At 43.4% G+C, this 15,348-nt stretch overlaps 1 protein-coding gene across 5 annotated transcripts in view; it reads left to right on the plus strand.

Moving 5' to 3' along the window:
• TTI1 (TELO2 interacting protein 1) overlaps positions 1-13,582 on the plus strand; it is a 44,195-nt gene extending 30,613 nt beyond the window's left edge. For all 5 annotated transcript variants that reach the window (XM_069063514.1, XM_069063512.1, XM_069063517.1 and 2 more), the window contains one exon: positions 12,724-13,582. In XM_069063514.1, coding sequence (XP_068919615.1) covers positions 12,724-12,910 — 187 coding nt within the window. In that variant the 3' untranslated portion in view covers positions 12,911-13,582. The remainder of the gene's footprint in view (positions 1-12,723) is intronic.
• The last annotated feature ends 1,766 nt before the right edge of the window (positions 13,583-15,348 follow it).

Raw genomic sequence — 15,348 nt, forward strand, 5'->3', positions numbered from 1 at the left:
TAAAGGGTTAGCTTTCCTTTTATCTGACATTCACTAGGCCAGTTCTGAAAGCATACTCAGATCTGAACTGTTCACTGTTGCAAATTTGGGCATGGTCTCACCATCAAAGATAGGAGAGACATCTGCTGTGCTGATGTTGATTAAAAAAAAAAGTGGGTAACCAGGTTTCAAATCTAAAAGCACTGACTTCAGGCTTCCCAAATCTGTTGCTATGAGTCCTTTCACTAACATTCTCTGCTATGTCATGTGATTGATGACCTGTCAGGATCGAATGTTTCATTAGCCAATAGAGTAGCCGAGTTGGTCTGTATTGGGGAGAAGGGGCCAGCGAGGGAGGGAGGAAGGAAGGGTGGTGGTAGAGGTGGTGCTAGATTGAGCCTAGTGGCTCTGCTGACTGTACAAAGTGAGGTTCCAGTTATCCATCAAAAGCCCTGGCATGCCACAGGGTAGCAATTTAATCACTTTTGCGGGGTCTGTGGTTTGTCTCTGCTGAAAACCTTGGAGGTTGAAATGAATTTGATGATCCCAGCTTAGTGTAGTACCCAGTATGCAATAGTGGAAGCTGTAGTCTTTGGAGCAGCAAAAGAAGGGAAATGGATTTTTCTCATCTCATATATTTTTTAAACAAGTAAGCATAGATACAAAAGTAATTGGTAGTATATTTGAAGGATGAATCTTTGCTTCATCTCATCATCCTCTGTTTTCAGCATTTTTAGAAACCAAGAAAAAAATGTCCTCATGCAGGGGAAGATAGCTCAATTGAATAGTGAGTGAGGACAGGCTTTAAATACTGGTTAACCAATGAAGCGCAGCTCATTAAAGTAAATTACCGAGTATAGAAACTGAGTATATAGCACGCCACTGCTTGCTGCATAGGACACACTGACACCTCAAGCATCCATTTGTTTGGAAGAAAACACATTGCCTCATTTGTACCTTCTGTGCGTGCAGAGGAATGGCAAAGAAAAGGAGGAGCGTGAGGTGGTTCCTTTGGAATGCGAGTGACAGAGGCTAGAATAGCTTCCATTTCTGTGCCTACTTTCCATAAATAAAGTCCTATGGGCAAATCAGCAGCTTGTGCCTGTACCCCATGGCCACTGGGTTCAGTGAAAATGGGTGGGTAGCTTTATTGGACTTGGATCTATAAGGTCCCTTTCAGCACTAAAAATTCTACCTACCTGTGAAATTTACTCTGTGACCTTGGACCTTTCCTCCCTGGGCCTTAGTCCCCTCTGTAAAGTGATGGGGTCAGACTGCAGCCCTCTGACTAGATGATCTCAGAGATCCCTGCCAGCTCTCACAGTCTCATGACTTTAACCCCATAGCAGCATGTGTTTAGCTGTTGGGGTCACCTAGACAACTCAGAAGAGGACTTTGTGATTCCAGAAAGAGACAGGTGTTGGATCTCTGAAGCGGATATAGCTAATGCAGAAGAGTAAGTAGCCTGTCACCCCAGAAGACTGGGAGCTGAGCTGGGAGCCCAGCGTTTCTGTTACTGTTGACTCAGCTTTGCCAAGCCACAATTGGCCGACGTCTTTCTAGAGCCTTCTTTGAGCAGATGTTGTCTAGACAGAGAACTTGAAACTCATGGGAATTTTTCTCTTACTCATTCATGAAGCAGTTAGCTTCTCATTGGGTCTGGCTCACCAAGACATGAGGAGGCACCCACAGATAAAAGAAACACCCTCTCTTCCATGCAAAGAAAAGCTTGTTTGTTCATTTGAACTGCATGGGAAGGAGACTTAGTCTTTTGGGGAGTGTCAAGGTTGATTATAAAAGAACTGGCTGCTCCAGTTGCTTTGACCATCAGAGTTTATTGGGCACTTACTGATGCCCGTCAATTGCCACGCCAGGCTGAAGGGTGCTGAAATGGCCGCCTGCGTGAAGTGAAATTCAATAAAACCGCATTTTAAGTGAAAAAGCAGTATAAACACCAGGATTCTTTGCCATGGAAACAGAGGTTGCTTAGAAACTGCCTAACAGCGAGTTCTAAATTTTTTAAAGTCAAGTTATCATTTAAGCTACATGGCCCTACAGGTTATTGAGAGATAATCACTCGCCTCAGGACATGACGCAGCACAACACACAGCTGAGTGCTTCCTGATACTCCAGGGACCAGATAATCTTGATAACTGTGTTCCCTCAAGCCACCGATTTGGGCTTGGGGAGAAGGAGAAAAAATTTTGTTTAGGAGTTAAATAGTATATATATATTTCTGGAAGTGTTTCTTTTTGTGCTAGAAAAAAGGTGGGACTGGCCATTTGGAATGTTCAACAAGCCATTTCTGCTCTGTTTCTAAAGATGTATTTGGAACATTTTCCAGGCTGTTAACCTGATTACTTCAAAGCAGGTTTTTCTTCTTTGTCTTCTGGCTTACGGTTATGTAGAATGGGCTCCTCTTTCCCCAGAATATACCAACAGGCATTTGGTGATGAAGCCAGCCTCAGCAGAGCATTATGGTATCTGTTTCATCACTAGGAATCATCTCTTCCTGGTTAAAGTTGGAGAGACTGAGAAGGAGCAGTAGGGCTGTGAGGCCAGAAGGGGAGCCAGCGGTCCCTGCCCCACCCCTGATCTAGCCCCCCTACCCAGGGTTCTTCCTTCACTTACTTTTGTACCTCCTTTATTTAGGCTTTCCTACCTGCACCTCAGTAAGTGGCTACTTATTGACCCTCTCTAGCTTTCTGATACCACCCTCAGGCCACCTACCCTTTGTGGGGACAACACCTTTCTTTTCTTTAATGTATTTGAAAAAAGGCTCAGAGAGTACAGCAGATAGGGAGAGGAATGAAGGGAAGGGAGGCTTCTGGCCAGAGATTAAAAAAACACAGTTGTAAGAAAAGGAGAACTTTTGTTTTGGAAGCTGGTCTCCTATTTGCCTAGGGACATTCTTTTACAGAGATTTCACTCCTTTGGTTTGGAGCCAGTGATAGGCAAGTAGAATATGACTCCTGTAGATACCATATGATTCTGAATATAGACTATACACCAAAAAATGAAATCATTTTTAAAGCAAAAGATATTTGTAACTAGACACTGAAAAATGAATTGTAAACTGAACTCTGAATTTATACAGTCCAGCTTTTGGTGGGGAAAAAATGTAGCCTATATTCTTAACATTACAGTTAGTGCAGAGAGTATACAAGTTGTTCCTTATACAGTAGCTATTAAAGCTGCCCTAAGACTTTGGGGATCACCTCTATATGTTTTTACTTTGATATCATTTACATTCAGGGGTTATAACTTGTCACAGTGAACAAGGTCCATCCCATCTCTTTTGCATTCCAGGTTTGTGGAAGTGGAGGGAAATATAAAATATTCTTTGGCCTCCATTTACCTCCCTGTGCCTGAAAAGTGAAAGAGGTGGCATGCCATGGAGCATGTGTATGTGTGTGTGTGTGTGTGTGTGTATGTATATATATATATATATATATATATACATGTGTATGTGTACGTACACACACAGATATATAGCTTCCCTTTCCGTGCAGTCATGTGTATACACACATATGTATATATGTATGTGTATGTTTACTACTAACTAATAGATGAAATTATATATCCATTGGCCTTACATTGGTATTCTAGTCAAGTCAATACAGTGGAAATTTCAATTAAAACCAAAGACAAATATTTGCCCTCTTCTGTGTAGTTAAAAGTTTTTTATGATAAACTAGTACCAATGTTGGATGGTGATAATAATCATTCCTTCTTTCTTTCTTTTTTCATTTTTTTAAGCAGAAAAAGGACAGTACTTTATATTTTACAAAATGCCTCTCATGTTTTAAATAAATAAAGGAGGTATTGTAACCTATGGATAGGAGAACTGACCTTGAAGTTGGGGAGACCCAGGATCCAGTCCTGCTTCTGATATATACATTGGTTTTGTAACAGTGGACAAGTCAGGTAGTCTCTTAGTATTCTAGGCAGCTCTCTGAGACTCCTGAGTTGCAGAGATGGTGCCATCCTGCATTAGTAGAAGGAGTTTCCTTATGTGGGTGATCTCTAGACCAGTAAAATCACAGGCCAAGTCCCTATCCTTTTACTTACGTTATCCTAAGATACAATACAACAGACTTTGATTTTAAGTTCCTGCTGTGTGTAAAGCACTGTGCTCCTGACCACCCTGTGAAGCAGACAGGATGGGGATTATTGCTTCTGAAAGAGAAGAGAAGGGATGCTCAGCCAAATTAAGTGGTGTGACCAAGGCCATACAGTCAGGGACCAGAGTGAAATTAGAATGTAGGTCACCGTTTTCCTTGCCTGGAACACTTTCATACTGCTACTAATTGTGAAAGACAATATAGTAAAAAATCATTTTATCTAGCACTTGGAAATTGTATTGACCACTGGCATTGCCCTTACTCAGCAGGCCACAGTAAACCGTGCTAACCTTCCACTTGAGGTGCAGAAGGTTTACAGGGCAGCACAGGTGCATGTATTTCTACCTTTACTTTTCCACTTCATTATCCAGAAGCCATTTCTAAAGCAACTAGAGGATACAGAATGCCATTAAAGATGCTAAAGGAAGACAAAGGCTAAATAATCACAATCCTTGTCTTTGGGGAGCTTGAAGACTCATAGGAGAATATAACCCACAGACAGATAATCAAAGTTAAGTGCATCAGTGAGGTAGAGATCAAAGCTATACATGAGGTCGCAGAGGAAGATTGTTACCACCCTGGGAGGGGTGGTGCGTCACCCCATCAAGTGAGGTATGAGGGACTCAAAAACAATGAAGAGCTAGCCTCGAGACTGCAAGTTCCCCACCCCTGAACTTGCCCCTCCACCTGCACACAATACCTTATTTGTCCCTGTGAGTCTCTGCTCATAGGACTACCACCCCAATTCAGTCCCTACTCATTTCTCTCTCATACTGTCACAACAGCCCTCCTCTTGGCTTCCAGACTGTTTCATCTCTGATTCATCCTCCAAAGCTATGGGCACAGTGTACAAGTCAGACCATTCTACTCCCCTCCTCAAGTGCCTTTGGTGGCTCCCTGTTTTCCCTGTGGGCTAGAATTACAACTCCTCATCGTAGCATTTAAAGGCTTTCACAGTCTGACTCCCAGCTCACTTTTCAGGCTTATTACTCATTGCTCCCCTTTATACATCCTGTGCTTCAGATAAACCAGCCTCCTTGTCTTTCTTTGAGCTCATGTCATCTCCCACCTCAATTACACCTCATGGAATCCCTAGCTGCCCATTCTGCCCACCTGTTGGCAGAGATGAGTGATTCAGAACGAGACACATTTTGAAACATGGCCAGAAGGAGAATTTGTTGTGCTTGAACATGTATATTTGTTACAAGGGTTTTGTTTGGGTTTTTGAAGGGGGAAGGGAAGAAAAAAGATTGTTCTTAATTTTAAAAATAGGATGAAGGAGCAAGTTGTTTGGTTTGAGGTTTTTTGGCTCTTGTGTTTTGGGGGGTAATCCCCAACTTCATAGAACACCTGCATAAAACCTTTCCTGGTCCCTTTGGAGGGAGGGAGTGCTTCTTCCCTCCTCACACCATCCTCGGTCTGTATGTATTTTATCCCCTGTCCTTGAAGGCAGAGACTATTCTTTTTTGTTTTGTCTTTGTATCCCTAGCACCTTGTTTTGCACATAGCTGAAGCTTAATAAATGCTTGTTGGATTGGATTAGATTTGATCAGCTTCATGCAGGAAAAAGCTTTGACTAAACTGGGACCAGGACCAGTTTGGCTTTCATCCGGTGCAAGCACAAGTCGCTGTTGGCCAAATAAAAATGTTCATTGCAGCTGGGAGTACTCTGTGCTCCAGCCTGAGAAATTGTGCCACTTCTTTAAGGAAACAGAATCAGATGAAACCATTTGCATTCTCAGAGTCTTTGGCACTAGGGAAAACAGTCAAGCGCATCACGTGTAAATAGAAATCTGTTTCCCATTTTGGGTGCGTGTTTCCTCATTTCCCTTGCCACTCTAATTATCAAAGATATTTTTGTTTTTAAACAAAAATTGTCTCCCACGCGGGCCGCCTTCTTTCTGCGATGAAGTGGAAACGATGAATTAGAATATCCTAATCACTTCTCCAGCAACCACTGCCAAGGTTATAAACATGGGATTATCCCAAGCAAAGAAAGCTTAAGTCATTTAAGCACAAAGCAGGCCAAGACATCCTCAGTGCAGCCCCATCTCTTTCCATTGCTTCATTGGTATATGTATGTTACAGAATGTCCAGGCTGAATAGGGTCTTAAAGTTATGGACATCAGAACTGGGGAGGATCTTGGAAGAGAGATTGTCACAGCTGGAGGGGACATAGAACACAAAATGGCGAGATGGCAATGACCTTAGAATACAGACTATCTGAGCTGGAAAGAGACCAAGTCTAACACCCCTTCCTCTTTTGCCCCCCATTTTATAGAGGAGACTTAAGGTAAGGAAAGTGAAGTGATTCGCCCCAGACCATGAAGTATGTCATAGAACTGACATCAGAACCCACCCTCCTCGTGCCCAAGTGCTTTTTACATGGCCTTCATATTGGGAAAAGATCAACCACTGGCTTCATTTGGCAGACATTTCATTGCTTCTTGCTACCTACATTTTAGAGTCTCTAGTCTGACTTTCAAGGCCATTCCTGACCCAACCCCACCCCACCTTCTTCATCCCCTCCTTGTGATTCTCCTTTCCATGCAGCCTATGCTTTACCCAGACTGGATTGGTTGTCATCATCTGTACCATTTTGCCTTTGCTCACAGTCTCTCTCTTCTTAGAATACTGCCCTCCTCCCTCATTGCCCATTGGTGCCTGCTAAAATTGTCCCTGGTCTTTAAGGTTCAACAGAAAGAAGTACAAACTATGATTTGAACACCACCACCCCCCCAGAAGCTCTCTCTTTGTGGAAGAAAATGGTGAATGTACTTGGTACATTAAAAAATGTTGCAAGACACTATGGCTTAGTACAGACTATAAATGTTGTAGGATTCAGAGAAAGGAGGCGGCATCTGTGAGGTGGGATTAGTTAGGGAAGGCTTCAGAGAACAGATGGTTCTTAAACTGGGCTTTGAAGAAAATGCAGGATTTAAAGAAGGTAGAGGAGAGCATTCTAAGCAGGGCTGGCCTTGAGGATTTGCTTTTTAAGCAGTTGCCCACATGATATGATCTGAAGTCTTCTGAGAAGGCCTTCTCCCTTCTGTCCCCAAATATCTCCCATTTGATGTGGCGGTAATAGGACAGGATATACAATTAGAAGACCTGTGTTTGCACCCTGAGTCTGCTACTTCACTAGCAAGTAATCTGGGCATGTCATTTCTCTTTTCTGGTCCTCAGTTTCCTCATCTGTAAAATGAGAAGTTTCTCTAAGCACTTTGTGTGATTCATTCCTTGGTACTAATTACTGCCCTCTACCTGTGGTCCCCTTGAAACACAGAGATTCCTAAGAGGACTGTCATGTTAAGTCTAGTGGAACCAGCCATGGGCTGGGAGCCAGACCCACACTTTAGCTTCCCTGGCTCTACCTCTGATGGATTCTGTGACCTTGGGCAAGCCTCTTTCCCTCTACAGATGTCTGTTTTTCCATTTGTACCATGAGGGGCCTGGAGTGCAAGTGCGCCTCTAGCTCCAGGTTTCTGTGAATCTCATGCAGGCACTTGTGAGAGATCATGCTCTTCCCTGACAGGAGGGCAGTATGCTGGACAGTTCAGGGAGAACTGAATTCAAACCTGACCTCAGACAGCTGTGTGACCCTGGGCAAGTCACCTCACCTCTATTTGCCTCAGTTTCCTCCTCACCTATAAAATGGAGGTAATAATAGCACATATTTCCCCTGGTTGCTATGAGAAAAAAAAAACAAGATAGTATTTAGACAGCACTTTGGAAACCTTAAAGTGCTACATAAAACCCAAATGCCAGGATAAGAACATTGCATTTTGGAAGAAGTAGGGCCATCAGGAAGGGATACATAAAGATAATAGATAGGAAATTGAGGCCAGGGGCAGCAGAGTTAACCCCTGCAATTTTGTCAAAGGCATTCCCAGAAGTTTCTGTTTTATAAACAGTTCTCTAAGCTTATTATCTGATTTCTAAACTGACAAATTAGAAGCAGCAAAATAGAAAGAGGGGGTAGTAGTGAGCAGCAAGGAGATGTGGCAGCCAACAGCCAGAGAGTGAGTAATGAAGCTCAGCAGCAGGCCCAGGAACTAGCCACCTGGGGACATCGCCAGAATTAGGTCCTGAAGGCCTTGTGGTGCTCCCCAGCCCTATCTTTGCGGTTCACAGGAATGAGCCTGCATTGTCCAGAAGTGGTTAGAGAGACAGTCTTGCAATCAGGATGGCCTGGCTTAGGGTCCACCTCTAATTCCCACTGGCTGTGTGTCCCTGAGAAAGTCATTTACCTTCTCAGAGTCCCAGGAAACTCTTCAGATTAGAAATTGCTCATCTGCGTTGGTAGAGAGAATTTCCTCACCAGAGAGCTTACACCAGTGAAATCACTCTCTCACACGTCTCCCACACCTCAAAGAAAAGGGGAGGAGGTGCTAAACCATGTTCAAGAGTCCCAAGGGTATAGATGTGCTTCAGAAAGATTTTCAACAGAAACCATTAAAATAAAAGGGTTTTGTTCAAGAAGGTAATCATGAAGTACCCCAGTGTACCCAGTGATGAAGGGATGAACTTCTTATATATAATACAGGTGTAATAAAGAATAGATGAACTTAGTGACAAGGAATTAACACCTTTTGGAGAAAATTTTTAAAAACAAGATTTGAGTCATCTCAGAATAATGGGGTGGGGGGAGTTGTCATTCAGTCATTTTTCAATCATATCCCTATTATTATATCATGACCCTATTTGGGGTTTTCTTGGCAAAGATACTGGAGTAGTTTGTCATTTACTTCTCAGCTCATTTTACAGATGAAGAACTGAGGCAAACAGTGGTAAGTGACTTGCCCAGGGTCACACAGCTAGGAAATGTCTGAGACTGGATTTGAACTGATGAAGATAAGTTCTTCCTGACTCCAGACCCAGCACTCTATCCACTGCATCTCCTAAAAAAAGCATCTAGTACACCTACTTCGTGTAATGGTTACCTCAGAAAGGTGCAAGGCCACTCCTAAGGTTATACAGTTAATAGCAAAGCCACATTCAAACCTTGGGTTCTTGAGTCTTTTGACTTGTGGTCCCTGTTTTAAGAAAGCCTAGGATGTGACCATCTGAAGTGACAAAACAGTTAAATTCAGAGAGAGGTTATTTGCATTGCAAAAGGATCCACTGCAGGGTTTCTTTAAATAGCAAACTGCCATTTTTTTTAAATTGTGGGGTTTTTTTTAAACAGTGCACAAAACTTTTCAGAAATAGATCTGTGTAGAGCAAGGCATACCTATATTAGAATGGCATATCAAGCCCCATTATAACATGGCATGGTATTATAGTTAATAGCCCCTTGCCTAATATAAAGTTCAATGTAATATTCAGATGAGCACACACTAGCCATGGGGAGATATAATTAGTCTCTGTCCCCAAGGAGCCCAGAGTCTAGTGGGAGAGGCCACAAATCCAAGTCACTATAATAAACTATTAAATACCTGCCCTAGAGGGGTGCAAAACAGCTTGCTATCAATCAGTGCTCTGTGGCTCCAAAGAGAGTGTTTACACATCTTAGAGATCAGGGAAAACTTTATGGAGAAGTGGAATTTTTCTTTCTGGACAAGGAGCAATGAGATAAAAAGCCCCGATTGTATATATTCTTCCTGGATATCCCATAGATGTTAGACTTCCACTTAATACCTAGTTTATGTAAATGAAAGTGCTTTAAATGTTCATGATAGGGAAACCTTGAGCTAGAAGATTGCTTAGCTCTCTCCTAGCAGGTTGGTTAAACAGACAAGGTTGAGCCCTCCAGGCCTTGAGGGGTGAGAGGATATGGGAAAGCAATAGGGAACAGCGAGCAACATGAGGAGAAGAATGAGGGAGAGCAGGAGAGTGAAAAGACAATCCAAAGATGAGTCCTAAGAGAGGTTACTAGAGGTGGCTGGTGACCACTGTTAAATCTGGGGCTTGGAGCCCAGGAGAATGGAGATCAGACCAATCCTAGAGATCCAAACAAAAGGAACCTGCCTCCCCAACAGTTAGGGGAGCTAAGACTGGGGGGGAACGGGGGCTGTAGAAACAGCATCATTAAGGAGGAGGATCCTAGGGAAGCCTAGGATGGAGTGGGGGGGAGAGGACCTGTGGCCCTCTAGGTCCTCAAATGTGGCCGTTTGACAAAATCCAAACTACACAGAACAAATCCCCTTAATAAAAGGATTTGTTCTGTAAAACTTGGACTTGGTCAAAAGACCTCACACAAGGACCTAGAAGGCCACAGCTTCCCCATCCCTGGAGGAGGTTCAGGACTGAGCCTAGTTCACTGAAGAGAGAATCACATGTCTAAGACTTCCCTCTTACACTGGAAGTGACATCTTACCCCTATAGTATGTAAGCTCCTTGACTATAGAAATTGTTTAATTTCTTGTATCTTCAACACCTAGTATATAGTTGGTACTTCATAAATGTTTGTTGAGTGAGTGATTGATAGAGCTGAACTCTGCAGTCACGCCTTCGGCTGTGGTTGTCCATCTCTGGAGTTAATGCCTGGAGCCTCAGAGTTTTTCCACTACACCACTGATTTGGCTCTGGTATAGCTGGTGATTCCCAGTTAAGGTAGGGGACATTGATTCATTCAGAGGGCATGTCTGAACTTTGTATAGCACTGAAGAGAGGGCTCTGCACATAGTAGACGCTTGATAAATGTTTGTGGAATGTAGTACTTAACTAGGCATGGAAGATAATAAGAAATAACCCTCAAGAAGGTTGAAGTCTGGGCAGAGACGAGGGAAGAAGAGAGAAGGAAGATGAAGATGTCCACTTCCTTCAGTACTTCACTGAATCCATGATCTATCGGATCTCAGACATTCATGCCTTCTCTTGTTCGATTCTGTCTGTCTCTGGAGAAAACCTCCATAAAGGACCTACCCTTTCCCTGGAGACTTTCTCTGATCCTTCTAATTTCACAGATATTAGTACACCATTCAAGCTGTCAGTTGGTTATTCTCATTCTTAATACATGATTGCCCCGCCTCCTTTGCCTGTCAGACATTTCCTTGATAATAACTTTTGTGTCTCTTCTCATATACACATCAACACTAGTAACTTGCTGTATGTCTTTCCATTACCCTTTAAGTGACCTGTAAGTTTGATTTTTCTGAGATCACGGTGGACCAGGATTTTTAGCCCTGCAGTTCCACTTGCAAAAGATGGGTGTTGAAAGAAGGGCTTTTGCAGCAGGGAGCAACTTAGGATCGTTAAAAAGACTACAGTTTCCCAAATGCAGTCTGGTCACTCTCTGTCTCTTATTCAGTGCTGGGCCCAGCTCATTGACTGTCTGCTGTGCCTGTATGTTGTAATCTAGGTAATATGCACATTCACAAATAATGTAAGTCAGAATTTTTTTTTTTTTGCTTTTTGGAGGACCATTGGGGTTAAGTGACTTGCCCAAAGTCACACGGCTAGTAAGTGTGTCACGTGTCTGAGGCTGGATTTGAACTCAGGTCCTCCTGACTCCAGGGCTGGACTCACTGCACCACCTAGCTGCCCGAGTCAGAAAATTCTTAACTGCATAGGAGGTGACAAGTTCAAAGAAGCAGGGATAATTTCTAGTCAGATATATCAAAGAAGGCTTCATGGAGGAGAAGGTACCTGAGCCAGGTGTTGAAGGATTTTGAGCTGGAGCTTGTGGGAAGAGTTTGGTCCAAGCTTTGGGGATGGCAGGTGCAATTCAGCAAAGATGTATGAGGGCAAGACATAATCAGTGAACGCTTTGGCTAGATTTAGAAGTAAGCAGCGTGAAATAAGGGACAGAGGAAGTAGAGGCATTGACCCAGGGTCTGCCACCCAGGAAGTCCCCCCCAAGACCTGATGAGCTCAGGAATGTCAGTGACAGAAGCTGGCAGTTGTCTCATCAAAGTGACCTTGGTGTCTCATCCCAGTCCAGATAACTTAGGAGATGCTCAGCTGCCACGTCTCCAGCCAGAGCTACTGCAATAATCCCACCCAGTGATTATCAGGAAGCTCATTATGATGTTAAGAAGGATTTGGGGATGCTGTGGGTCTGATGTTCTAGAAAGGGGGTTCTTCAGCCAGGAAGGGGGCACCTTGTACATTCTAGACAAATAGGAAAGACCTGAGAAGAAATATGTACTAAATGGACCCAATGAGCTGAAAGAGTTAATGCCATTCCAGCCTTCTCCCTGATAGAATCAGATGTATTGTGTTACACGACATTATTTTTAAGCTTTTATTGTCGCTGACTGGGCCTATTCTTAAGGGTTCCCTGTTCAGCTGCCTTTTCTTTGCCCATAATAAAGTGTGTGCCTTGTCATTTTTCTTCTTTTTGAAATCTGCTTCACACCCTAGGACTAGACCAATTATTTGCCAGCAGCTTGTTTGATGTCAATATTGTTCTGCTTAGACTAATGACTTTTTTTCCTCTTTGCCAATAGACATGAAACTGTTTAGCTGAATCTCCATTGGGCTTAGGAACCATCTTAATGGCCCTGCTTAATGAACTTCAGTGTATTTGTTATGCTGTCAGAAGCAATTTGACATTGTTATCAGAGTCCTTTTGAGTAGCCCAGTAAATACTCTCTTGGGCAAAAATCAAACATCCCTTCCTGCCTTTTCCCTTCATTCTTCCCTCCCCCTCACTTCATTGTGTCTTTCTCCACAGCATGTTCCTCCACTTGATGAAGGTAGATCCAGACACCACATGGTTCATTCTGAATGAACTTCACTGCCCTCTTCCGTATGAGCCCCCACACCCCAGCCTTCACCCAGTGAGCCTGAGTGGAATGGCCAAGCCACGGACAGAATACACTGACAATGTGCTCCTCCTGCTCACTGAGCTGCAGGGCTGAGGGGGTCTCCCTTTGGGAGGCCAAGCATCCCTCCTTCCCATGATGGCACATCTGCGCCAGCTGCTCTGACTTTCCCTCTGGCCCCCAGGGGCATGAAGGGATGCAGTTCTTCTGAAGCCAGCAGTCATTAGAGCCATCTCTTCTGCCCCTGAACCGTTGGGCCCTGATACTGGCAGCCCAGAGGCAGCCTTCAGAGAGAACATGAAGGGGGGGATGAGACAGCCCATCGATTTATAAATTGATCGATCACACAACTGCTTAGAAATTGGATTGAAGCAAAGTAGCTGACTGTTATTTATATTTTACACCTTGTGTTTTCAAATGACATTGTCAAGCAACTCTTAACAATTTAACTCCTTGATATACCTTAGTCATTGGGCTGAGCCACATTCCAAGAGCACATTGCAGGCCAGGTTGCCCCCCTTCAAATGTTTGTTTTTTTAAACATCTGACAAGGGCAAAATGACCTGCTTTCTCCCTCCTGTATTTTTGTGTTCTTGAATGCTTTGTTCAAGTATTGAATCCATGAAAATGACAGAGTATACTCACTTTCCATTACATATATGTGAAAAACATTATCTCCTCTTCTTTCCACCTAAATAATGACATTGAACCTGTTGGTTTTGTTTTTCAGCACTTTAGATAACACAATAAAGATGTTATAATAATTCACACTTTGAAGCCTGCTTTTTAACCAAGTGACTTAAAAAACACACACACAGAGACACATTTAGGTATGTTTCAGGAGTACTGGAAATAATGCTTTTTCACCTTGTTAGGTGGGTTAAAGAAGACTGAACATGGTCTGCCACCATGGGAGGTGGTACAAAGGAAAAAAATAATCTACCAGTGAACATAAAAAAGTTAGGAGTATTTGATATTGGAACATTTTAAAATATTTTATTGCTGCCTCTTTAAAAAAAAAAAAGCACTACCCCCTTCATTTCCCAGTACACCAGCAGCAGCAGCAGCTGCCATAGCTCTGTGTTCGAGCCCCCTTCCGACCCGACACTCCAGGCTCCTGCCCTAAGAACCTAGGCTTCTGACGAGTCTGGAGCCAGACCTGTCACTAAGGCCTAGCCATCTTCGTGTCTTGTCAGTGCACAGGTACCCTTCTTCCCACTCCTATTTCCAAGCCTGGCACTGAAGACAGTCATCAGATTAGTGCTGCTAAGACATTCCCTCTCTGACCACTACTGCCCTGGTACTTGTCTTCCCGTGTTGGAATGTAAACTTGAGGGCAAAGGCTGTCTCCGTTGCATCCCCAGTGGGTTGGCACAAGTAAGTGCTTAGTAAATATTTTTTCATTCATTGAGCCCTCCCTTATAACAAAGAAAAATAGTTAAGCAAAACTAACAAAGCAACCATGTGTGGCAGCATATGGATCTTGCACCCATCATCCTCCACCTCTCCAAAGAAAAGGAGGGTATCCTTCATCTGTTCCTCTGAATCAGGATCGGCCATTGCAATTAAAATGAGTTCAGCTGCCTTGTGTTTTATTTACATTATTGTCCTTGTATATCCTTCTCCTGGTCCTGCTTTCCACCACCATGCAGCTCCCACCTGCCTTGTTATGCTGATCTTTTAAAGTGTGGGGTGTGTTTGCAGTGCTTCTCAGATGCACTCACAGACCCCCATATGTTATCACACCCCTCTCTGATGCTGATTCCTCTCTGTTAATTCCTTCTCTGATCTATTTAGTAAAACCAGGGAAATTTCTTTTCCTGTGTTCCAGCTTCCCTTTCAATCTTGACCCTCAAAATTATAAACTTAGAAAAACTCTTAACGGATGTATAGTTTATCAGCAGTATCTGGTAGTATGGGAACACAGATAAAAATTCAAACAAGGTCTAGATGGCTGTAATGGGGCTAGGGTTACCTCTTTCCTATCCCTAGTTTGTCTAAGGGATGCTGCTGAACAAAAGGAATTAAGATTTAAATTCTGGATGCAAACTTTCCCAACACTGTAGTTTGGGGAAAATAGAAGAGGGGAGTTGTTGACTTCATGTCACAACTGTTGAATCAGCATGGCCCGAGCTCCAATCTTCCTGCCATGAACTTCCCTTCTCTCTGACTCCTTTCCCTCTGCCTCTCCTGTCTCCTACCTAACATTTGAGCACAAGTCTTCCTCAAGGCCACAGAAATCCCCACCCTAAGAATTTTGTCATCCCAAGAAGGTCCTCCAAAGTCTGCGATCCTGGAGAAGTCTTCTGATGTTTCAGCAGTGGCGCCTTGGCCACCCTTGGGATCATATCCAGAGCCCCCTAACATCTGCCTGAGAGGGATCTGGCTTCCCTGCCTGGCCCCCAGTGCCATAATAGGAAAAGCACCAGACTGAATAACTGTAGATCTTAGCCCAGCTCTGTCCCTCGGGGTGTGACTTTGGTCAAATCACTTCTCTCAGGGCTTCCATTTTTGCCTTGGTTAAATGAGAGGTC

This window comes from Petaurus breviceps, unplaced genomic scaffold (assembly GCF_028583685.1).
Source record: "Petaurus breviceps papuanus isolate PSGF00001 unplaced genomic scaffold, PetGlider_PUasm1.0 90591, whole genome shotgun sequence".
Lineage (NCBI taxonomy): Eukaryota > Metazoa > Chordata > Mammalia > Diprotodontia > Petauridae > Petaurus > Petaurus breviceps.